This window comes from Erigeron canadensis, chromosome 6, assembly GCF_010389155.1.
Source record: "Erigeron canadensis isolate Cc75 chromosome 6, C_canadensis_v1, whole genome shotgun sequence".
Taxonomy (NCBI): domain Eukaryota; kingdom Viridiplantae; phylum Streptophyta; class Magnoliopsida; order Asterales; family Asteraceae; genus Erigeron; species Erigeron canadensis.
The window spans coordinates 40,259,180-40,284,073 of NC_057766.1; the positions used below are offsets into that span (position 1 = coordinate 40,259,180).

Below are 24,894 nucleotides of genomic sequence, written 5' to 3' on the forward strand. Positions count from 1 at the left end.
ATTGTCAAAAATGACTACAAAATACAAAACTACACTAGTAGCTTGAAGACAATACATGAACATTCATTTCATCACTTTATTACATGTTCATAGATTCACCACCCCATCAGTAGTGTTCATCAGTAGCTTCATGGATACCAAATTGCCAATACTTATCACTGTTTTGAGAGAGAGATATGATTGTGGTTTGTTTATTTGTGTTTCCTTTTGAGTAGTGAAAATGTTTTTGAGTAATGAAAAGTCTGTTGAGAAGGGTTCTTTTCAAATGAGGTATTTGTTATATAATAAATATAATAGGTGCATAGATATATGCAATCAGATGTATACATGTATATGGGAGTAAGTTACAGGCTGTCAAAATTATCTTAATCTTTAAATAACAAATTAATAAAAATGAAAATAGAGTGAAAATTTATGTCGTTTCACGTGTCCATGTATATGACCAAATTTCATAGATAAATGTATATAATAATTGTCCTTACAATTATAAAAATAGATAAAGGACAATGAATGACTATATAGTTAAACATCTCTTCAAACTTTTTTTATCTTTTCATTCTTCTTTCTTCTCAGTCACAAATATACAACAACTTTTTTCTCCCACTTACACAACAAACACCCTTTCTCCTCCCATTGTCGTTTTCAACATGCTCAAGATCTACAAAATTCATCAAATTCTTCTTCAACTCCATGAAGATTCACCAAAAACTTATAACTTATTGCATAACTCGGGTCTAACGGGTCAAAACCGTAAACCGCGGGTTTTGACCCGGACCGAACCGAACCCGGGAAAACAATGAAACCAGGAACCGAGAACCGGCCCGTTTGGGCTCCGGGCGGTCCGGGTACGGGCGGGTCAATGCCGGGTCACGGGTTTTCGGTTATAAATCTCATCCCTAATTTAGACTTTAGAATGCCATGCCCCACTCTAACTATAAGTGGATAGTCTATTTTCATACACTTAATATATATACTATCTAATATCTAATAGTTACTATCTTATAAAATATTTTGCTTTTTTTTTTAAGAAAAAATGATTTGAACTACCCATTCACTAATTTAAACATTTCTACATAATATATATATAATAACCTTAAATCTCAACCACTCATTTTTTTTTTCTCTAATCTATAAATCTTTTATCTCAAAAACAGTATATCGATAAATTATAAAAATTTTATGGGTGTTTTTAAAATTTCATGCTCTTTCATTAGAGATGTCATTCGATATACTTTCGAAGAAATTTAAAATCCGAGGGCGGAGCCCGTACGGCTAAGACCAGTCTACCTCTCCTTCCCCCGCCGCCTTCCGACCCACGGGAGTATACAATGACAACCTCCGGGAACTCATGCCCGATCGTGAGACTGCCTGTTGGACGTCTACGGGAGACGGAGCTCATCAGTGGATGAGGGCAAATAGCTCCTCATATAACCACAAAAGCAAATGCAGTCTCCGGAAGCACCATAGTTCAAACGGAGGACACGCAAAAGGAATCGAGTAGCCAAGAAGTACAATAGAGGCTCAGGGAAAAAGACGGAGGCCCATAAAGACCACCGTCAAAAAGTTAATTCCCTAAAAAGTTAAAAGCGATAAGCCCGATTAGCTATCGGATAAGTCCCAATAAAGGAAGCTATCAGCTAGGAACCTTACTATGTAATGTCTTCCTGCCAAATATTTTGCTTTGGCTATCATACTCTATGACTTGACTTATTACCCCACCATTTCACCGCCACAACGCACGGACACTATCTCTCGTCTAATAAAACAAACCACCTTCTTTTCCCTTTAAACTTCTTGTCTTTGAAAAACTAAAAATGCTTTTCTCATTTATTCACTAATTTAAATATTTACATCTAATATACCTAAAAAACCATTAATAAAATAATTTACAGTATAGATCCCCAACACTTAAAATAATTATAATACCACATTTAACATCAATTACTTTCATATTCACCACCATAATCGCCCCCATTACCGTCCCCACTGGTGCCGCCACCACCACCTCTGCCATCACTACCCCACCGCATAAGTCTATATTTTCAGGGCAAAGATTCCCTCAAGTTAATAATAACTTGAGGGGTAAAGTTAGGATGATTTTAACCTTTGAATTAAAATCACAGGTCAAGGTTAAATAATCATTTTTGAATCTTAACCTTTGATTTTAAATCATGGATCAAGATCCTTCCAACTTTATCCTTCAAGCTGGAATAATTTGAGGAGATCTCTGCCCATATTTTCATAATTGGATAGTCTATTATTTGAAAACTTGCCTCACCCCACTCCAATAACTACTTTAAAAACAATAATTATAACAATTTAATCGTACTAACGTCACATTGAAAATGTCACATTTACTATGTTGGTGCACAACTTTCCTTTTTCTATGCGCAGCCTCCTTATTTTATATCATTTGGTACATAAAATTAAAAGAAATTATTAATCCTCTTAACGAAATAGCCTAAAAATATTTCTTTCGGTAAATAAAATTAGAATTTAACAAAATAGCCTAAAAATCCTCCTAATTATTGGATGATGACATGAAAGTGGAAAGATTAGAGATAAGATTAGGAAGGAGAATTAATGGATAACACATGTGACCTTCTTAAAGTTTTAAGATGATTTTTAGGTTAAAGATTTATCATTTTCTAAGTTAAAATATGGAATCATTTATCTAATAAAGTTCAATCTCGAATTTACCGAAACATTAATAAAGTGAAGGTTAAAGTGAATGACGAAAATGTGATACATTTCGTGGCTAGAAACAAGAAGAAAAACAAGAATCGATTTTAGTCATCAACCATGATCAAGTTCATCTCCAAACAATATATAATCTCGTTCAAATTATAGCAACTATACAACAAGAAATCAAGCATAAAAGAATTTATGTATATAATTGAGGTTTTCTTATCCAAGTTATCTGACTAAAATAAGATATTTTCCTTTTACTAAAATATATAGATCGTTTTCGTTTTCTTTCGAAACCGCTCCCAATATTCTAGACGAATTGTATCTGGTACAATTATAAAAGCATGAAGAATAGACACCACACCAACAAACTTTCAATGACTATATTGGATCCTCCTAATTAATCAACCTAATAATCCTTCTAATTATAAGATCAAACCACATGGAAAAATCAAAGGGATAATGATGAAAGATAACTAGTGGATTACACATATCAAAGTTTAGATTATTAAGAGAATTATTAAGCTAATTTGTTAGGAGGATCAATCATCTATAAAAAGACATCTTTTTAATATTTATTTATTATCATAATTTTATTTAGAATTAGAGATGATCGAAACAACTAAAGTCTGGATGATACAATATTAGCACGGGCCACATCCTCGACAGTTTCGTCAAAGTCCAAAGCCGGCAACACGTCAGCAAGCAAAACCATCCTATTACGAGCATACACGTGTCCATCCCAATTCCTCTTCACCAACTCCTCCCCAAGCTTAGCCGCCGCATTGACCGTCTCCGCCGCGTTATCATGCGCCGAATAGATTATCCCCTTCGTCACCGCCATCTCCGCCGTCACTTTCTCAGCCCTCATAATCACGTCACGCAGCGCCGCCGGAGATCCAATCTTATTCTTGAAAAGCTTCACAAACCAATCAGGAACAACAAGTTTGATATCCATTTCACTCATGTATAAAAACCCTCTGTCTTTTCTCATCATTACGTAATCATGAGATTGTGCCAAGATAAACCCACCAGCTGACGCGTGTCCTGTTATGGCCGCGATTGTCGGCATCGGGAGAGATATTAAGGCTTTAACTAGTGATCGTAGTTTTTTTGACATAATAATATTGCGTGATGGGTCGGATTGAGACCACGCGAGATCATAGCCGTTGGAAAAGAATTTTCCATGCGCGGTTGTGATTAACGCGCACGGAGAGGTGGTTTCGGCTCGGACTTGATTGATTTTTGCGGTGATTGAGTCAAGGAGGGTAGGGTTTAACCGGTGATCGTCGTCACCGGTTAAGCTTAGGATGTAAATGTTACCTCGTTTTTCTAGTGTACACATTTTTTATGTTTTGTGTGTATGGAAGTGGTGTAGCTAGTATGGACTTAAATAGTGGCAACACTTTGTACCTATTTTGCATACCTTTCATGAACTCATAAATGACTTGACTTGAGTTGAATATACCTAACTTGAATCCATAAAATCGAACTTCTAACAAAACAAGAATGAGTTCTCGTAACATAGGTAGTTAGGCATCATACAAGCCCAACACACTTGTAGTTAAACGACTAATAACCGATTAAAAAACAATAAATGGATAATTTATCTACATCGAGATTATTTAGAGAAGCTAGATTTTGACTAAGATATATATATGGTCTCATCAAGATATTCTCGTAGCACTTTTTGATCACTCCAAGATATTAATTTAGTAAGATCGACTTTAACATAAAATTTCTTGTAAACATTTTAGGTCATCTAACTTTTTGAAGTTTTTTTTTTCAAAAAAAATCACCTAGTCGTATTTGACTAGTGTTATTTTGGCATGGACCGATTTTTTTAGCTTTCTAAATGGTTAAAAATTTTGTGAAAAAAGTCCCAAGGACTAGAAGAGGTGGATGAATCAGGGGGAAAAAATAGATGCATTGAGAAATAAAGCCAACACAAAGGCCGTAAAAGTCAAGACTAAGGCCACTACGAGGGTTAACCCAAGGGTCGTGAGGGTCAACTTGAGGGTCGTGGGTCTTACACACTATGTCACATATTTGAAATGTACATACTAGTAATACAATGTAATTGAAATGCATTAATTTTACAACTACGATAAGAAAGATCAAAAGCATGATGTGTAAACTTGAGCAAGACAACACGAAAGATTAGGAAAAACAACCATTTTCATACAAACATATGATTCATTTTCACAATTATATATAAACATATAATTGACATGCATTAATTTTACAACTACAACAACTCAACAAGAAATTAGATCAAAGCATGAAATGTGAACGTACTTGAGCAAAACAATGAGAAAGTATATTAACATAAAGAGCCATTTTTATAGAAACATTAAATTAATATGCATTTATTCTACAGCTACAATCTGAAAGATCAAAATCATGACATGGTAAACTTGAGCAAAAGAATGATATTCTACCGAGCAAAAGAATGATAAAAAAAAAGGCTATCAAGCTATAGTCCAATGAAACTAATAAGAAATCTTAAGATCTATAGAAAAAGATATTTAAGAAATACATTCATATTATTAATACTAAAGAAGTGCTCGTGCAATGAGACGACGGTAACAATGACGGTTGGTGGTGACGGATGCGGTAGTAGCGCTACGTGATGGTAGCGCGCGGTAGCGTTGTGATTATTAATGTATATAAAAGAGTAGTGTAATTAATAGTTTTTTTCATGAATTAAGAGATGTATGTTGAAATAAATTCATTAAGATTGTTATAGATGAACAACTGAGAGAGATAATCGGGATAGATAGAGGTTAGAAGATATTTTGGTTAGATATAATACGTGAGTTGAAAATGTGTTGAAGTTTAAAGGAATTTTGGTTAATATAGACAGAATTTTTTTTAAAAAAAAAGAGTAGTTTGTTTTATGAATAAAGGTAGATATATTAAGGTTGTTTAAGGCTAGAGGTAGTTTTGGTATAAGAAAATACTAAATTTTTTAAAATAGGAGACCAATTCGTTTTATAAGGAATTATAGATATAGAAAAAAATTTAGCCCATTAATTTATTAAATTGAATAATTCTTGTCATTTAATTCAATTATTTAACCAAGTTAGCTATTTCTGTAGCTAATGTAATCAAAATCACTTTAACCAAAAAATCTAAAAATAACAATAAAAGAGCCTCTTAATTTCTTTTTCAAAAAAACACAACCCTTAAATGAAAAACAAAATTGAATTGCTAAGAGAAGATATAAAAAGCTAAGAGAAGAAAAAATGTACCGTAACGAGGAAAAATATTTTCTTTGATTACCTTGTTTGTTTTATATATTCGATTTATCTTGTATTTTAATAATCTTTTACAGGATAATTATCATCACATTAAAAAATCAAGAATTTGTAAACTCAAAATTAAAAACCCTCATTAAAATATAAATCGGAGTTAAAAAAAAAATATCGTTTAAAATAGCGTTTCTCAAATTGCTTATTTATTAAAAAAAATTTATTTATGACTTTTTGTAAAAAGTCATTTGATCGCACTTAAAATGCTTGCAATCTATATTGTAAAAAAAAAATTAATGAAAAATTGCAAAAGGTCGAAATGTATGGGTGCTTGAAAAAGAATAGTGATAGTTGGAGGACTAAAAATGTCTTTGACTAAATGTCTAGTCAAAGATGATGTAAGCATTTTGATCAAAGAGTGAAAAATAAAGAATAAACTTCAATGTATGGTCTAGATTTTTCATTTTTTTTATTTAAGGGTTCTCTTTTAATATATATAAAAGATTCTTTTTAAAAATTTATTAATTTTTTAGTTTATATTGTAATAAACTATTTTTATTTTGAATTTTTGATTCATATCTGTTTTATTTTGTTTGTTTTTTTTATTAAATTGACTTCAAGTTTTTAATGGTATAGATATATTTTATGTTATTGTTTTTAGTAAATGATTTCCCAAAGATTTTAATGATCATACCTATATGGCTATATTGATGAAGACAGTTATGATGTTTACCGAAGACACAACAACGGAAATCATGTACTTAAAATTGATATTCCTTTAATCAGCAAGTTTAAAACATCTTCATACTTTTTAGTAGGATTTTTTTGTTTACGTCCATCCGTTGTTAGTTTTAAAGGTTATTGTTTGTGTTTAAGTAGCACACTTTCTTAATTTTAAAATCTGTTGTTCCATATAATAAAGACCTTTGAAGATAATTCCAAGCACACATAAATCAATCTGGAGTGATGTAAACAGCTTAGGGCGATAAAATACCTTGTCGATATATAATGATTTGTCGATATATAATGATTGTAATAAAGTTCTTTTATAAAGACAAGTCTTGGATTTCACTTGTGAGTTGTGACATATGACAAAGATTTTATTTTAACTAAAAAAATTAAATAGTAAGAATTAATTGAGTAACTAAGTAAATTTTTTTTAATTTTTTTTTTATAAATTTCCAAAAATAAACATTCACCTTTATATTTGACCATTTAGATAATTCTTCCTAAGTAACAAGTGTGATCTGATATCGCTAGAACTTTAACTTATGCTAAGTTCCCGAAAAAAAATATGTTTTGAATAAGTTTGACTGAACATATCAACATATATGGACAAAAAGAAGATAATACGTATATATATGATATGAATTTTTAAATAATTCGGTCTACTTTTTAAATGAAAAAATACGTATATATTTTTAAACGGTAACTTTTGTATTTTGGCAAAAGTATTTACCTAATATATTTGAGTACTAAATTAAATCCAATTCATTGCATGGTAAGACAATTAGTTATGATAAAAATTTATAATTAGAAAACTAATATTATATAATCATATCAAAAAAATATATCTAGACAAAATTATGAGATAACAATATCTTGTAACATCAATTACAATGTATACGTATAGTTATTTATTAAAATAATAATAATCTTATATAAAATGTAATTATTAATAGATAATCATATAGAAAAGATCAATTTAAAGGATTAACCTTAAACAAATTGACTATAAATATTTTATTATCTTTATTTCTTGATGTATTTAATAGTAACAGTCAAAATTAATTTAAAATATCAAGTATCTAGTATATATATATATATAAATGGAATGTTTTTGTTAGACCATCATGCATTCGGCATTCAACAACTTAGAAGGATCTATTAAAATCAATGAATTACTTTTTGTGATCAAAATGTTGACTAATTTGACTAAATCACTACCCGAATATAACATAATTATAATTATAATTTTAATATAATAATAATAGTATAATAGTAATAATATAGTAATAAATTTAAAGGAAAAACTAAAAATAGGATGAATTGACAAGTAAGCTAAAATCTTATGTGACAATCAACTAATAATGTCAACTAAGCCTAAAAATATTTCCTCCTAGTTATATAGATAGATCTATCTATTAGTTTCTCATTTATTTCTCGCGTATTATACGAGTCAATCATCTGGTTGTAAATGTAAAAGTATAATAAAAAATTACTCGTAAAAAAGTAAAAACCAACAATGGGTGTTAATTTATTTTAGGGCTGGAGAAAAGTTTGAGGACTAGATAGTACGAAACCCCAAAAATAATGGTCTATCTTGTCAAGTTGAAGAAATATGTAATGTGTGGCTTTTTAGGGGTAGATCTCGCCCCCTCCGTCCCCGATATATCACATCTCTTTCTGATTGCAACTATCTCTCTTCAACAAACAATTCACTGATTCATTATATATCTAGAGGTACGACGGTCTATATCTATCTATTGCTATTAATTATATATTTTTATGTTGTCTCAGAGTACCTGTTATAATTCTCAATAAATAGTTTGAATTTGACTTTATTTACGTATTGTAAAACTGGTAATAACACGGAGTAATAGTTTATCATCTCTGTCAGTTAGAAAATTTTTAATCTTAGACATATAGTGTATAGACGAGAATTGTATTATTTAGAATTGGTAGATGGAATTCAACAATTTTAGTTGTAAAGTGTTCGAGCTCGAATTTGATTATACGTTGTAACCTTTCAGGGTTTTTAGAACCAAAAGACGAAAGCGGTTTATTTAGCTAATAAATAGTCTAAGGTTTTAACTCTTTCCCGTTGGATTAAAATTTGGATCCAAAATTTGGCATAGCCGCATAGTGTTTGACACATAGCCACACCAGCATAGTTTTTGAAATTTAATAATTCAAAATTCTCAAAAGTCAATAGCCCGGTGGTGGTGGTGCGATACTGCGATATAGGGGGGGAGAGAGGATGATGTTTTGTATTTATATTAGGCTGGAAAAGTGGGTGGTGTTGTTTTGATTGCAATTACTTAACCTTTAAATGGGAGTGTTTTAACTCTTATATAGTACTGTACTAGCATATAGATAGGTACTGCCACTTCCTTAGGACATGTTCGCTGTTGGGAAGGTCTAAATTTTGCTGAACTATCTGGAAATTACATTGCAAGAACGTTATGGATTATTTCGATGGTTGGACCCTAAGTTAATTAAGATAGGTAAACCGTACACGTGTTTTTTAGGAATTAGCAAATGTCTGTTGGTCTCTTCTCTGACTTATCGAGGGGCTCAGTCTGGCTTTAAAGATTGGCATGTTTACCCATATAAGCATGATTCTTTTGTTGGCGGATCAATTTTATTATTGCCATGCTTTTTTTTTTTTCCTAATAAGTTGCTACCTAAGATACAACTATCTATTTCATCGAATCGTTAAACTATCGTTTGAGATGTAGTTGAGAATGACCTGACCGGTGAACCGGAGAAGTGCAATATCTTTTTTCAGCCTGTCCAATGCAACCTGTTTCATTCCTTTTATGTCTTTAATTTATATCTAAATCATTCCCAAAAAGTTATCCCCCTTGAGAGCTCTAACTTGGTTGGGAAATCCAGTAGCCGTATAAATTTTAACTAAAGAAAAGGTCTACTTTGTCTTATCAATGTTTTTGGCTTTACGAGGGTTTGGGGAGGGATCTTTGTTTACAAAAGGTGGAAATTTCCACCCAATTACTGATAAATGGGTCAATCTGAGATGTACCTATGTCACCAGTGGATCAATATGGTAGTTTATTCAAACTGTATCTTAGTGCACAAATTTCCTTCAATTAGTTTATTTAAATACCAGTAGCTATTTTAGTTAACTTAATATAATACTAATACATGGATAAGAAGTTTTTAGGGTCCACCTTAAACCAATCTGTACTAAAGACTTGCTTATTTGACTCGTTATCCGTTGGGGGCAAAAATGTGCTAGTGTCACTTCTCCCTGACTTTAAGTGCCATGTAATTGTGTACTTGGTGCAAGAGGATGGTCTTAATTCCTTAATTACCCACACATAACTTGTGTTCAACTGTATGTAGATGGAAAAGGGCAAAGGAGTGATGGGAAGTCGAAAATGGGCCGTTGATTTTACTGACAATTCATCTGCACCTTCCTCCCGTGACATTCCTGACCCACCGGGTTTCACTCGCACATCTTATGATCAAGATGATGCCACCCTGAGTCGTCAAAAGAAGGATGCCGAAGCAAACTGGAAATCTCAGAAAGCGTGGGAAGTGGCCCAAGCCCCATTCAAGAATCTGCTAATGATGGGGTTTATGATGTGGATGGCTGGAAGTACAGTCCATTTGTTTAGCATAGGCATAACATTTTCAGCCCTTTGGCAGCCCTTAAGTGCCCTTCAAGGGGTCGGAAAGGTTTTTGAACCTTACAAGGATAATAAAGTAGACCTCCTTGCACCTAAGTTATTATACATTGCCCTAAATTTGGGGGGTATGTTGCTTGGTGTTTGGAAGCTGAACACCCTTGGTCTTCTTCCAACTCACGCATCTGATTGGGTTTCATCTTTACCCCCAGCACACGAGATCGAGTTTTCAGGTGGAGGTATTTCACTGCACTAAAATTAGTCGCTTGTTATCGTTTACGCTCTAGTTTTATAAGATCTAGTAGCTGATGTGTGGAGATTAATTCTTTGCATGCGAACTTTTTATTCTAGTGTTCTGCCGGTCATCAGAACTCCTTTGTATACTTTGTTGTCGCATTATTTAGCAGCTCAAACACAGTATATTTTGAGAGATATAGTTCCAATGTATCGAACATAAAATTCTGTTTAGAGTTTTAAACCTATTGTTTCTTGATGGGAATTGTTGCGTAGTTTGAATTTGAATGACTAGCATGAATGAAATAGAAGCTTATGGGTTTCAAAAGTTACACTTGAAAAGTTTGTGGGTAATGGTAGAGAATTAAAGAGTTCTTGTAAACAAACAACAAAGTGAACGAAGAATACAACGCTAATGTGACCTCGCAAGACTTCAGTTAAGCGCTTGCATATTAGTATTTTGCTTTATAAAATTTCACAGGTGTTGCAAGTCTAACTTTATCAATGAATGATAAAACGAGGGTTCAATATTGTTCGAAAATAGTGTAACTTGGACTTTAAAGTTTGAAGATGAAGTACCTTTTAACAATACAAGTATATTATGTGCTTTGATTGTACATTACAAATTATCATAAGATTTTAAAGCAATGTGCTATGTACATTGCACATCCTGGACCCCTTTTTAGATATCCCGATCTTCAGCTTTTTCTTCCATAGTGTAAACGCCACACTGAACACTTGATCTCATTATGTCCACTCTGGCCATCACAAAGTTGTAGACAGGTGGTTTCTGAGATTAAAACATCTTCCATACTGGATGACCAATTGACCATATAGCCGAATGATGATATAAATCATATGATCTTTTCATTCACCATCCCATAAGCGTCCTTCTGACTTTGTCAACTATATCCCGTTTAGGTTGATTGTGTGTTGATGGAAATCCCTGGGTTTCATCCAAAAGAAACCTATACACTTCCCATTGCCGATCTGATGTCGAGTGTCTTCCTATCTCTGCCTATACAAACCAAAAGGTAATAAGAAAATTTCAGTGCAGCTCAAGTCAGATCAAGAAAATAAACTTATCCATGAAAGCTAAAAAACTTTACATGTTTAGGTAATTCGATTTCTAATATAACAGAAGAAAAATGCTTACAGGATAAAAAGATATATGTCGTGATATCTGTGATTATTTTTTCATTGGGTTAAGTTAAAGCTTCAAAGTTAAATTACTAACCGAAAAGACGCATATCCCAAGAGTCTTTAGAGCAAGTGTGACATCGTAGAAAACACGCGGCCTTCCCTTTCCAGATAACTCAACCGGATTAGCAACCAGAAGCTCTGTATCAGGGCCACGGTTGGTAATGACGACTCTAAGTGGATGTAGCATCTCCTCCTTCAGTCGGGAGCATAAAGCACCCAAGTTATCTTTATCTTCTATCTTTTTTCCATCATCTTTTTGAATGAATAGATCCAAACTCCGGTACCCTTCAACACAAGCAGAGATTCTCGCATGCACAATCTGGAAATGTGCAATCTATTTGATGAGAATTATACATTGACAAATAATGCACTGGAACCACAAGACAAGTCATATACAGGCATCTAAAGATGACAAACTTGACCCATGTACTCGTAGACAAGAAGTACATATAGACATCTAGAGATGACAAACTCATAGATGGATCGATTAGATAATCTATTACTCCTTTAAAGTTAGTATACAAGGAGACATTAGATGGGTCTCGAAATCATGAAAAAAATATGTCTAAAGCATAAAACCTCCTAAAATAATGAAATAGTAACTTCCATAATAATTGTAACTTTAAGGAATTGCCGTTCAAAGCTATTTTCTAATATTTTTCTGTAGGAAAAACTTTAACACAGACTGTATTTCAGTGCAATCACCTGGCCCAGCTCAACCAAATATGTGTTTTGATCTATTGTCCTATCCAACCTGTTTTGCCACCCAAATCGGCAGCAGATCAATATTCCCAAATTTGTTGCTACATAAATAATTTGTAAGAAGATCATACCCGTATATCACAGTCCTTGGAAATCTTTAAAACGTCATAGATAAGGCCCTTTTGATCAAGACACCTTATTTGAAGCAAGGTATGTGTTGGACTAAGTAGATTATCGACTGTTATATTAGCCTTCTTAACTTTTGATATGTCATCACTGAGAGTCTGTGAACGGCTTTCCTCTGCAGAAAGGTCATTGCTGAATAATTCTTCTACAACTGCTTCAGAAATAGAAGGACGCCCTAGCTGAATATCATACTCAGGCCCAGCTAGATGAAGTTCACAGCTAATACAGCACTCCCCTAACACAGCACTAAGGTGCTCACGTGTTTCTTCACATCTAATTCTCGTGTGTAATAGGTTCCTGAAATTCATTGATGAAAGTACTACATAACTCTACTATAGAGTTGGGCCATAGAAAAGTATCTATAGAAATCCGGCCGGTCAAAAAAATGAAAACACATAAACTTTGATCGTCCACAATTTATTACTATTGCCAACACTAGCAGAACATTCTTTCGAAATATGAGTAGTAGTGTGTCAAATGAGATCAGAAGAAACAGTAATCAGATAATCCTTATTACCCATCCATCATCAATTTTGGTGCTACTTGTATTGAAATCATAATCCCATGTAGATGCTTTAAGCCTTGAGTTATCATATGATTAGAAGGGGTCCTATTTATCCAAATTCAAACCACTCAAAGCTAATCAAATATAATCAGTTCAAAACACGTATGCAACAATCACCTAATCCAAGAGATCGTGGATTTTAGTCAGCATTTCACAATGAAGTCTACAACCACGATAAATAACAAGAACAGAAAGACTTACATGCCATCTGTAATGAAGAATAGATCCAGAACCTTTCCATCCGGGGTCGTCGTCACTTTAACTCTTTGAATGACTAGCTCAAGCTCACAAAGAACCTTTGTGACATCTGTAGTAGTTGAGCATTCAAACCAAAACATTTTAGTAAGCCTCACCCCAAAAAAAGGAGACGAGCACACTTTTAAAATCACACAAATGCTTACCATGTATTAATCCTTTCCGATCCAAGGAGAAAACTTTCAACAGGTATTGTTGAGGTGGTTTTGAACAAGTGGTGAGCTGATTAAGATAGAATGCAGGCAAAAATGAAGGGCAACAAGATAGAAGCCGCTTGTTCAAGCTCTCCCAATCAATCTTCAGTGAGCTTGGATGTGGGACCACCCACAACACTACATAGCACCATTTTCCATCGGTCGAGAAATCTAACAACAATAGATGGAACACTTAATACAAGTAATTTTGGCTCACTTAAAGCTCTTAATTATAAGACGTTGAATGTAATGACACATATCTACATATGCTACTGAAGACACAACATACTACTACCATGCATGCTAGGAGTTTGTACTAAGATAAGTTATCATGGCGCCAGGACTGGGAAGAAATATAACATAACATACCCACCTGACAATACAGGAAATGAAAACTTCTCAATTGAATTCACACATTTAGACCAAAAGAATGCAAGTTTCTCCAAGTCAAAATTTGTAAATTATGTTACCTATATTTCTCTAAATGTTCTGAGAAGTTGGATTTATTACTTTCGATGTGAGAAATTGAGTTTAATCATGTACTGTAGTTTACATGAGTGAATTTAATACTTTATGCCACTACACATGTATTGTCATATTTTAATACACCGATAATAGATTTCATCCGGTCGACAGACACTCAAAAACACATATCATTAGGCTATCTCCAATGCTAGAGACGCCAGACATCATTTAACTGTCACATTATATCCTTTCAAATCTTTAAAATCTTTTAATTTACCTCTAACTATAAAAACATCCTTACATATCCTTATACTTTCCACAATTGCACCTCATCACAACACATCCTTACATATTTTCCGTATACAAAAAAATACGGATATGGATATATATAGGATACATGTCCTTAATTATGGACAAATTACTATGAACAAGAAAGGACAAACATGCTTTAATGTTATGAATAAGGAATAACAAACAAGTATTATGAAGGATGTGTGAAAACATCCCCATCATATAGGACGAGAGTAAGTACCCGCGCGTTGCGACGGTGAGATGGTGGGGTGATAGCTAGGTCAGAGAGTGTGATAGTCAAATGCCTACGGCCTCCGCCCTTGGATTTAAAAATTCGTCGAAAGTATGTCGGATGACATCTCTAATGAAAGAGCATGGAATTTTACCCATACAATTTTTATAATTTATCGACGTATGATTTTTGAGATAAAAGATTTTGAATGAATTGGAGGAATAAATGATTTATGGAGGAGAGAGAAAAAAGATGATTGGTTGAGATTTGAGAGGAGAGAATGAGTATTATGGTTATTTTAGATAAATATAGAATAGATGAGAGGGGTACTTTGGAAATATACTTAAAATCAATATTGAAAATTTCAACTCAATGTTGAAAATTTAGAAGGAATCTGCTTTATAATATAGTATAAATATAGATATAGATAGTATAGATAGTATAGATACAGCCTTATTCATTCAAAATATTCCGTAAAAATAGCCTTATATTAGTTACCTGGCTAACACCCGAAATGCTAATAACTAACTGATTACGGAAAGTGTTTTTATTAAAAAAGCTACCGAAGAGTTCCTAAAAGTTTTTTTTTTAACAACTTTTGGTTCCTAATAAATCATTTCCCTAAACCTACTCTATCTTTCTATACGTACATAGATCGACATGATATGTAAAAATCGTCTTTAATTACTAGCTTATAGAAATTTACAACTAACTTTTTTGCCATATAGCTAGAAGGCAACAAATTCGACCATTTCTCTAATAATCTCCTCTATCCATTATTCCATACCGTCAAAACTTATAGCAGGCTAGCTATATATATATAGCACCCAAGAATTTTGTCATAAATAAAAAAATTTCATACACACGTTACCTAGCTACCCAGTTTTACTAAGCATATATCAATATACAAGGGATATGATGTGTCGTCTCCATTTTTGATGCACGTACGTACGTATACAGATTGTGAGATTGCCTCGTCACAATAAAAAAAGAATTCTTAATATATATATATACTCTATACTGTAGTAAAAAAAAAAAAGTAGCAATACATATTATATGTACGTACTGACCTCCACGGCTGACATAGAGGCCAAATTCAAGTACAACTCGTAAGAGGTCACAACCAAGCCCAGCCTTGTCTGGGCAGTTCACCGTCACCACAGTCGGGTCGCCCGAAGTCTTACCTTCTTCAATCAATACGACGTCGTCCCATGACATCCCCATCGATCCTTAATAATTTCCTATATATATATATATATCTAGCCGGCCTGCTATCTAATACGAGTTTATAATTATCAGCGCTGCTTCTCCATTGACGGGGAGACAGACAGGGGATACTTTTAAATCCGATCTGTTCTGTCGATTAATGCAAATTATTCACTTCATTCGATCGTACGTATTCTATCTATCTTGGTTTTTTACAGATAAATTGATACGTATACATATGTGTATGTATTTATAAAGTGGGAAAAACGAATTGTGGGGGTATTTGTATGTGTAGTTGTGGGCCTACGGCGATTCATTGTTTGCATGATTTCCACGTCAGATGTCAGACATTTCACACGTGGCAATGGCAGTAAGCGATCAGTGGTAACTGTGTTACACAGGGAAACGTACGTGGTGTATCATCGCTTGCACAAAAAGTTTTCGATCTTTTAACAACTCATATGTATATATATATTTCTTAGTTAATTCACATTCTAACCGACTCTATTTAAATGAATTGTCTAGGGTATCTTTAAAATCTATTATGTGTGCGGCTTTAGAAGTGAGTTTTTCTCAAAATCTCAGGTTTGAGTCTTGAATTTCTCATTTTAAGATATTTTCTATGAAAATAGGGTTGAAAGTCCAGTGAATTGCTGATTATAATTGCCTCAAACACGTTTGAATCGAAATTAACTTTAAAAAAAAATCACATTATTTTCCCTCTAAAATACTAATTACGAGTATATAACTTTATAAAAATAAAAAAATTAAAAATTAGTTCACATTCTTTTCACTCTAAAATACTAATTGTATCCTCCAATTACTCTGAGTATTTCTTTTTCATTTAAGCTAGAATAAAGTATATAATTAATTGTTGTGATATTTGATTTGTATTTGTTAAAAGAAATATATGTGAAATATTCAGAATTGATGTAAAAATACATTATTTTTCAAATTATGCTTTATGCATTAAAGTTTTAAACCACGTGGATAAGTTTTCACGTGTTTATAGTGCATGTTGTATACGAGTATTTTATTGTGCACCATTCGTTTTGTGTCGCATGAGATCCTTAATTTGTCATCTGAAATCAATGATGAGAAGGCACGGATGAGCGATCGAAATGAATTTGTACTTATATTGAGCGAGACATAACTATCCCGTCCTTTTGAATCAGAACATTATTATGTCCAAATCCATTGAATTATATCGTGGGCATGGTATATATGTTTGCTCAAATGGAACTGTTTTCCTTTTAACAACACAAATTATATTATTAAAAACGTACAAAAATACTAGAAAGATGTTAAAAGTTAAAAGTATATTGTTCAAATGAGACAGTGATTCAACTATATTTATTTTAAATAATTTACTTCTTTTTTTTATAAGTTTAATATTTTTTGTTTTAATGTAAATTTTTACTGAAATGTATTATTTTATAATATATAATCTTAATTAAATAAATGTGAGGTCAACTAATAAGGTATGAGAAAAAGGAAAAAAATTAATGGTGGTGGAAAAAAAAGCATTAGACATGATGTTAGTTTTCCATAGTGATGAGGATTGATGGTCTAAAACATTTTCTAATCATGAACTAAAAGAAATTTTTGACCATCAAGCAAAGTTAATTAGTATAGTAGTAAAACTCATTCTATTTGGTTGAATAGACTGACATTGTAGTCCTATTTATGTTACCATGTAACATATTGGAAGACAATGGATTTGGGTTTTCTGTTTGATTCTGAGTCATACCAATTTTCTTAGGTCGCGTTTGTTTAATAGAATTCGATAAAATCTGGTGGAATTGAAATTGAATTTCATTCTTTAGTGAGTTTGGTTGTTCAAAGAAGGAGGAATCTCATTCCGTAAGAATATAAACATTCCATCATTTGATGGAATCTCCATTCCTTGGGCATGGAGGAAGAAATTTCATTCCTTCTGTCACTTGAATTCTCAAAAAACCAAAACATTCCGTCAAATTCCATTCCTTCAGATTTTAATTCCTTCGAAAGATTTCATTCCTTCCAAAAACATTCTGTGAACCAAACACGCCCTTAGTTTTTGCCCATAAAAATTTTCACTGTGTCATTGAGTTTTTATTAGAGTGAAAATGAAAAAAAGTTGATAAAAATTTATAAAACAAATTGTGTTTACAAGTTTTTTTGAAAGATAAAAGAGGAAAACAATGAAATTAAAATAAAATTTTTTTTTTTGTTTTTGACCATGTTTTTTTCCTCTCAAAAATAAAAGAGTTAATTACTGAAATGGTACCTCACGTTTGCGCCATATTACTGGTTTCATACATTTCCTTTCAAAATTACGCTGATTATACCCAACGTATGCAAATCTCCACTCGGACCATACTGGAGGCTAACGCCGTCAGCTGGACTTTAAAACCTCCCCCACGTGACTTGTACGTGAGGGGTAAATATGTAATATCGCGTTTCCTAATTACTGAAATGGTACCTAACGTTTGCATGATATTGCTGGTTTCATACCTATATGTTTCTTAATTACTTAAATGGTACATAATGTTTAGTTATTAATTTTTTTATATATTTTTTAATTTGTTTTATTTTTCTTTTATAAAAATTCTTCAAAACTTGTTATAATTTATTGAAAATAGTCAAAATGCACCTATAATCCACTAAAAAATAATACCAAATAATTATTTAATAACAAAATATAAGTTTTAAAGTTCACGAATAACCAAAAATAGTAATAAAGTATCATAAAAATAATTTTTTTAAAAAAAAAATTTTTTCTTTTTTAAAAATTTTGGAAATACCGCAACGGTAAAACCATAAGTATCCAGGAATACCAGAAATATCAGCCGGTATTTACGGGTATTTAAAACATTGCTTTAAGCTTCGTGTCGCAGTAAATACTGACTTGTATTTCTGGTATTACCATTGCGGTATTTCCGGAATTAAAAAAAAAAAATTCCTCGCAAATTTTTTTAAAATTGTTTTATGATACTATATTGCTATTTTTGGTTATTCGTGAACTTTAAAACTTATATTTTGTTATGAAATAGCTATTTGGTATTAATTTTGAGTGGATTATCAGTGTATTCTGACTATTTTCATTAAATTGTAACAAGTTTTGGAGAATTCTTATAAAAGAAAAATAAAACAAACTAAAAAAAATAAAAATAAATTAATAACCAAACATTAGGTACCATTTAAGTAATTAAGAAACGTATAGGTATGAAAACAGCAATATCGTGCAAACGTTAGGTACCATTCCAGTAATTAGGAAACGCGATATTACATATTTACCCCTCACGTGCAAGTCACGTGGGGGAGGTTTTAACGGCCAGCTGACGGTGTTAGCCTCCAGTATGGTCCGAGTGGAGATTTGTATACGTTGGGTATGATCAGCTTAATTTCGAAAGGAAAGGTATGAAACCAGTAATATGGCGCAAACGTGAGATACCATTTCAGTAATTAACTCAAAATAAAATGATTAGAAAGAAAATAAAAATAATAATTATTTTTGTATTTTCATTTCTTTTCTTTTACATTCTTAAATTCTTAAAAAGTAAAGTAGTAAACTCTAAAATAACTAGTCCTTGATACATCAATAAACTATTTACATAAAAAGAGTATAGTGTCTGCGCGTTGCAACGATTGTGGAAATGAAGGGCGATGATGGAGATCGGGGGGGAGATGGAGGGCGACGTCGAAGGGTGATAGATTGTCGATGAAAGTGTGTTATGATAAGAGAGAATGAAGAAATGAAGGTATATAAGAATTTTATTTTTAAATAAGGGTGTTTTAGGAAGAAAAAAAAATGCTTAAGGAGTATTATGAGAATACTGAAAAAAATGTTTAATTTATAAAAATAAAAAAGTCAATATATTTTATAGATTTATAGTAGAGAGAATGGGAAAGGAGGATACATAAAGGTTTTATGTTTAAATAAGGGTATTTTAGGAAGAAAAAATATGTTTAAGGGGTATTATGGGAATACTGAAAAAAATGCTTAATTTCTAAAAATAGAAAGTCAATAAGTTTTATAGATATATAGAAATAAGGGTATTTTAGGAAGAAAAAATATGTTTAAGGGGTATTATAAGAATACTAAAAAAAATGCTTAATTTCTAAAAATAGTAAGTCAATAAGTTTAGATATATAGATATAGACATAGATATAGAAAAATTAAATAAACTCTCTCTATATATATTAAAAACCGTGATCTTACAACCATTTCATTTTAATATTTTGGTGGGTCCCATAAAGGTTTTCTCCATTTTTTCCTTTTTATCTTTTTTTTTTTGTCTTTTCCGTCCTTTTACTTTTACTATTATTGTTATAATTTTTCAAGTTCTTCCAAACATTCTTTTTTACAATATTCACTATCTACCACTAAATATTTTGTTTGTAACATATTCTTCTTATGTTATTGTTATCGAAGTGTCGCTATATATGTTATAATTTAACGTTATATTTTTGTTATTGATGTAACGCCTATGAGAACATTTTATAATTTTACGTATTCACTTTATAATTTTACGTATTATCTACACAATAAATCTTATGCCTCGCAACTTATTATATGTGGTTGAGTCGTAATTTTGTAATTTTTTAATTTCATTATGCTTCTGATACATTATATTATTGTTATTGAGGTTTCGTTATTAATGTTATAATTTATCATTGTGATATATTTTGTTTTATAAATACATGTGTTTAATGACATATAATTAGAACGTGCATACTATTATCTACGTCTTGATATAATTTATTTTCAAGATTGCATTGAGGCAATTGTTACGCTTTTGTAATGTGCAATTATCGTTATGCATCAATTGTCGGTTTTATGTACGTTGTAAATTTTACGCATCGTCATGTTCCCTGGGGCAACTCCCGGGTATAAAACTAGTTTGGCCAATAAAGCTAAAGTCAATATCCCTTTCCGATGCAATTATAAAACCACAAGAAACGAAGGTCTAACTCAAATTCCAATTAGAATCCAAATATGAGCGCCGGAGAGTTGCCGAAAAAGGAAGTGAACGTATTGAAAGGACATGAAGGTGCTGTTTTAACGGCTAGGTTTAACGGTAACGGTGAATATTGTCTAACCGGCGGCAAAGATCGGACTATCCGTCTTTGGAATCCTCACAAGGGAATTCATATTAAAACCTACAAATCTCACGGCCGTGAAGTTCGTGACATTCACGTTACATCGTAAACTCCCTATACTTATATATATATATATATATATAATATAATTATTATTATGAATTCATTCTGTTTATGTCTACCATTTTGGATTGATGATTTTTATTGATTTTTTGGTTAACCCTACCTAAATAGGGCTATAAATGTGCCATAATAATGTATCGAATGTTTTACGTTTTATGTGAATATAAGCTGTAAGTTGTTATTTTTGATAACTGACCTAAGTTTTCTGATGGACGGATACATACTATAGAAATTTAGGTTTCCATTGGAAGTTTTATTTTCTTTTGGCATTGGTCAGTGGCGAGTATCCGTTGTGAGAGTTTGAGTGCCGGAATGCTAGGAATTAGATTGCTATCAACACATTTCCTTCTGCAATTAGTCAGCTACAAAAATGATCATATGTTTTCAAGTTGTAGAATGTAGACTCCAATTGTGTTGTTGACGGACTATGATTTTATGCCTTTATAGTTTGCATTTCTGTTATAACATTATTCGGTTCTTTATTTGAATTTAGATGTTGTGTTTGATTGATTGGTAAATGGTCTGAACTTGATCTTTTCAAGAGTTTAGATCATCCAAGTAACTGGTTTTGGATGCTTGGGTCGTTAAAATACAGCCTCGTACTGTAGGCAGAACGTATATTTTGTCACCTAGTTATCGTAGCTATTAGGTGACTAGTTCGTGTTATGTGTTATTGGGATTTTTGTTCGCCTTTTTTTAAGCTACTTAACTTATCGATTGTGACTTTATTGTAGAGATAATTCAAAAATCTGCTCATGTGGTGGTGATCGACAAATCTTCTATTGGGATGTATCAACTGGTCGTGTTATCCGAAAGTTTCGAGGTCATGATAGTGAGGTATTTCCCTATCTATGTTTTGTAGGCAACTAGATAAAGAGTGGTCACCAGGCTTTCATGGTTTTCTCAACTGAAATTCCCAACTACGAGATTGTTGGTTTTCATGTTTGTTGAGTTATATAGTTAAAATTGATGAAAGTTGGATCTAGATTGAATATATAATTAAGCATGCTATGATGCTATATAGTTAGTAGCAAGTTTTATGCCATGAAATTCTAAGGCCTTGTGATGACGTCTCAAATATTGATTTCATGTCAAGTACATGTTTTGCCGTGCTCTTAAACTACTATATGCGATCAGGTGAATGCTGTAAAGTTCAATGAATATTCGTCTGTAGTTGTATCGGCAGGGTATGACCGTTCAGTGCGTGCCTGGGACTGTAGATCTCATAGCACCGAGCCAATTCAGGTAGGTTTCTTGTCTTTTCATTACATGTACTAACAGAGGTTATCAGAAGTTCACATAGGCATGTTCTGAAGTTTAAATTGTTTTGCAGATCATTGACACCTTTTTAGACAGTGTTATGTCTGTTTGCTTAACAAAAACTGAAATCATTGCGGGAAGTGTTGATGGAACTGTACGGACATTTGACATTCGAATTGGTAGGTATGTATGAGTAGTATGTATGTTATCGACATGATCTCCATATCTCCTTCTCCAAGCCACAAGACTAGAGCCTAGAGGTCGCAAGAAGTGGGTCAGGCGGTTTGGGTAACAATTAAAACGGATCCTTTAAGTGCATGTGGAAAATAATGGGTCAAGTGGGCTGGGTTGACACATAAACACGTTCGTATGCTATTAGTTTTGTTATAGATAATTTTAGCGCTATTTATGTTTATGAAAATAATATTATTACTATAATTATATATAAATATGAATAAGTTTCATTAGGAGGCTGACAAGTTTCAACTTGTTAGGCTTGTTCAACCCATTCTCCTTTTAGCTAATGTTTATTTGACTTGTTTGAGATTATACACAACTCAACTTCACCCAGTCATGAGTTATTGGGCCGAGAAGCTGAATTTGCTATCTCAAGAGGCCACATTTCTTATGCCCTCAACTTCTGAAACTGCTTATTATCCGTAGTTGACAGAATGCTCATTGAACACTTATTGGTTGTAGTTTGAAGTTCTAAACTTTTTTTCTTTGTCGCTCTTCAGAGAATTATCTGATGACTTGGGGCAACCTGTTAACTGTATCTCACTGTCAAATGACGGTAATTGTGTGTTAGCAAGCTGTTTGGATTCTACTCTGCGGCTTTTGGACCGGTAAGTTGCTCCATATCTAGTTAAAAGTAATAAGATGACTGTGTACCAACTGTCCCTTATTTTTATAATAAAACAGACTGTTCTTTTCATTTGCAGAACTACTGGTGAATTATTACAAGAATATAAAGGTCATACATGTAAGGTAAGAATAGGTTGTTGTATACAATTGGACAGTTTCTGTAAAGGAATTGTGGTTGGTAACTTGGAATTTTGTTTACATACATCAATCCCTACTATAGCTATTACCTGTTGGGATGTTTTCTTTTATTACTTTCTGGCTGTCTGATACATCAAACATTTATTGCCAAAGGTGGCAAGGTTGACCCATGTACTTCTGAATGGAATGATCTCGGTAATTATAAATCTTGAATAGTGCTTATAAAAACTGAACGGGTCAAAAGGTCTGCTAGTTGCCAGAAATGTATTTCCAGTCTCCTAGATTGCTTTATCTGTTTAATGCTGCAATAACATCTTTTTGTAGTCATATCTATGCGATACTTATTTTATTCAATGTAAAAAAGACTACCAGAAAAGTATGTTTGTCCTAATCTAACCGTACGTGACCTGTTTTGATTTATACTATACTATGGTGCTTTTTAATCAGCCAAACTTTGCGACCTTTTTCTTGGAATAATTGGATCTTCTTTCTGCCGGGACTTGTTTGGTTGCTTTTATCACGTTTCTGATATGACTAACCCTTGGCTTTTGTTGACCAGTCCTTCAAGATGGATTGCTGTCTAACAAACAATGATGCTCATGTAGTTGGGGGATCGGAAGATGGCCATCTTTACTTCTGGGATCTGGTAGATGCGTCTGTGGTTTCAAGTTTCCGTGCTCACTCCTCAGTGGTAAGCTTCTCCGTGTAATTATGTATGTAACACTTGAAAAAGAATAATTTGAATTCCGTCCTTCATGGATCAAAGTTAATTTTATGAACTTCACCTAGTAATTGTTATTTGACAAGTAATTATCTTTTGATTGGGATCTTATTTGAAATAAATATGAAACGCTATGTATATTGGAGGGACCAGAATGAAAACCATTGCATCATTTATTACATTTTAATGTGGCATAATTGCATGATCTGTTTTCAAATTGAAGTATAGATATGTATGGTGATGAAAGCTTACCTTTGCAGTGCATGTATTGTTATGTTCTTTCAATCTTGACTTCCCAACAATTCTACCTTCTTGTTTTCAGGTAACGAGCGTTAGTTATCACCCAAAAGATAACTGTATGATAACTGCATCTGTTGATGGATCAGTACGCGTTTGGAAAACTTAAGCACTATACACCTGGTTTCGTTGAGTTGTATGAACATAATGAGGTTCCTGTTTTTTAGAGGTTAACTACAAATATTGTTTGGAACCTGGAGAAGACCATACAAATATTGTTGCTTCTACTTTCGTTAGATCCTTTGGAACCTGGAGATGACCAAGATTTAAGCATGTAGCAACAGAATCATCTTTAAGGTTATTTACATGGAAAGATCATCTTCAAAATGCTGCTAAATATCTCAGTACAATACCTTTCTTTATTATGTAAAAGATATTGACTACCACAAGTAGCCAATCTGTTTCGCACCTTCGCCGTTTTTGGTCAGTCTCATACTGCTAAATGATTAATGTTTTGAATATCTCTAGAAAGCTATGTTTTCTTAAGTTGGTTCTTCGGCATAAAGCAAAATTAGTAAATTCAACCCCTTTATATATGTAGCTTCTCTTTAGAGTTGTCAT

The 24,894-nt window shown here is 32.6% G+C and overlaps 4 protein-coding genes across 5 annotated transcripts; 2 read left to right on the plus strand and 2 right to left on the minus strand.

Annotated features, from left to right (window-relative positions):
- Positions 1–3,239: 3,239 nt before the first annotated feature.
- On the minus strand, positions 3,240–4,068 carry LOC122603724 (enoyl-CoA delta isomerase 1, peroxisomal-like). The gene has a single exon (XM_043776509.1). It carries the CDS (start codon positions 4,031–4,033, stop codon positions 3,311–3,313), a length of 723 nt encoding a protein of 240 aa, XP_043632444.1. The 5' UTR covers positions 4,034–4,068; the 3' UTR covers positions 3,240–3,310.
- Positions 4,069–8,298: 4,230 nt separating this feature from the next.
- Positions 8,299–10,805, plus strand: LOC122603725 (ER membrane protein complex subunit 4-like). The gene is made up of 2 exons (XM_043776510.1): positions 8,299–8,405; positions 10,029–10,805. The coding sequence occupies exon 2, from the start codon at positions 10,029–10,031 to the stop codon at positions 10,566–10,568; it is 540 nt and encodes a 179-aa protein (XP_043632445.1). The 5' UTR covers positions 8,299–8,405; the 3' UTR covers positions 10,569–10,805.
- A 246-nt stretch (positions 10,806–11,051) lies between these two features.
- On the minus strand, positions 11,052–15,863 carry LOC122603723 (ACT domain-containing protein ACR9-like). Its single transcript, XM_043776508.1, has 6 exons — positions 15,710–15,863; positions 13,604–13,822; positions 13,404–13,509; positions 12,583–12,934; positions 11,784–12,068; positions 11,052–11,564 (listed from the first exon to the last, which is right to left on the minus strand). Exons 1-6 carry the CDS (start codon positions 15,861–15,863, stop codon positions 11,418–11,420), a joined length of 1,263 nt encoding a protein of 420 aa, XP_043632443.1. The 3' UTR covers positions 11,052–11,417.
- Positions 15,864–20,773: 4,910 nt separating this feature from the next.
- Positions 20,774–24,867, plus strand: LOC122605210 (WD repeat domain-containing protein 83). Of its 2 annotated transcripts, XM_043778112.1 has the most exons (8): positions 20,774–21,035; positions 21,788–21,890; positions 22,191–22,298; positions 22,387–22,496; positions 23,051–23,158; positions 23,255–23,300; positions 23,875–24,006; positions 24,359–24,867. In XM_043778112.1, exons 1-8 carry the CDS (start codon positions 20,827–20,829, stop codon positions 24,440–24,442), a joined length of 900 nt encoding a protein of 299 aa, XP_043634047.1. In that variant the 5' UTR covers positions 20,774–20,826; the 3' UTR covers positions 24,443–24,867. The 2 variants fall into 2 exon arrangements, with proteins under 2 accessions (XP_043634047.1, XP_043634048.1); XM_043778113.1 differs by lacking the exon at positions 24,359–24,867 and having other exon boundaries at positions 23,235–23,300; positions 23,875–23,996.
- Positions 24,868–24,894: the final 27 nt, after the last annotated feature.

Bases quoted from the DNA above. Each gene is read 5' to 3' on its own strand.
- LOC122603724 (XM_043776509.1), bottom strand. From the start codon at position 4,033: ATGTGTACACTAGAAAAACGAGGTAACATTTACATCCTAAGCTTAACC.
- LOC122603725 (XM_043776510.1), top strand. From the start codon at position 10,029: ATGGAAAAGGGCAAAGGAGTGATGGGAAGTCGAAAATGGGCCGTTGAT.
- LOC122603723 (XM_043776508.1), bottom strand. From the start codon at position 15,863: ATGGGGATGTCATGGGACGACGTCGTATTGATTGAAGAAGGTAAGACT. The intron at 12,935-13,403 runs GTAAGTCTTTCT...AATGAATTTCAG, and splicing joins TTCTTCATTACAGATGGCAT to GAACCTATTACACACGAGAA. The intron at 12,069-12,582 runs GTATGATCTTCT...GCACATTTCCAG, and splicing joins CCAAGGACTGTGATATACGG to ATTGTGCATGCGAGAATCTC.
- LOC122605210 (XM_043778112.1), top strand. From the start codon at position 20,827: ATGAGCGCCGGAGAGTTGCCGAAAAAGGAAGTGAACGTATTGAAAGGA. The intron at 22,299-22,386 runs GTAGGTTTCTTG...ATTGTTTTGCAG, and splicing joins ATAGCACCGAGCCAATTCAG to ATCATTGACACCTTTTTAGA. The intron at 23,301-23,874 runs GTAAGAATAGGT...TTTGTTGACCAG, and splicing joins ATAAAGGTCATACATGTAAG to TCCTTCAAGATGGATTGCTG.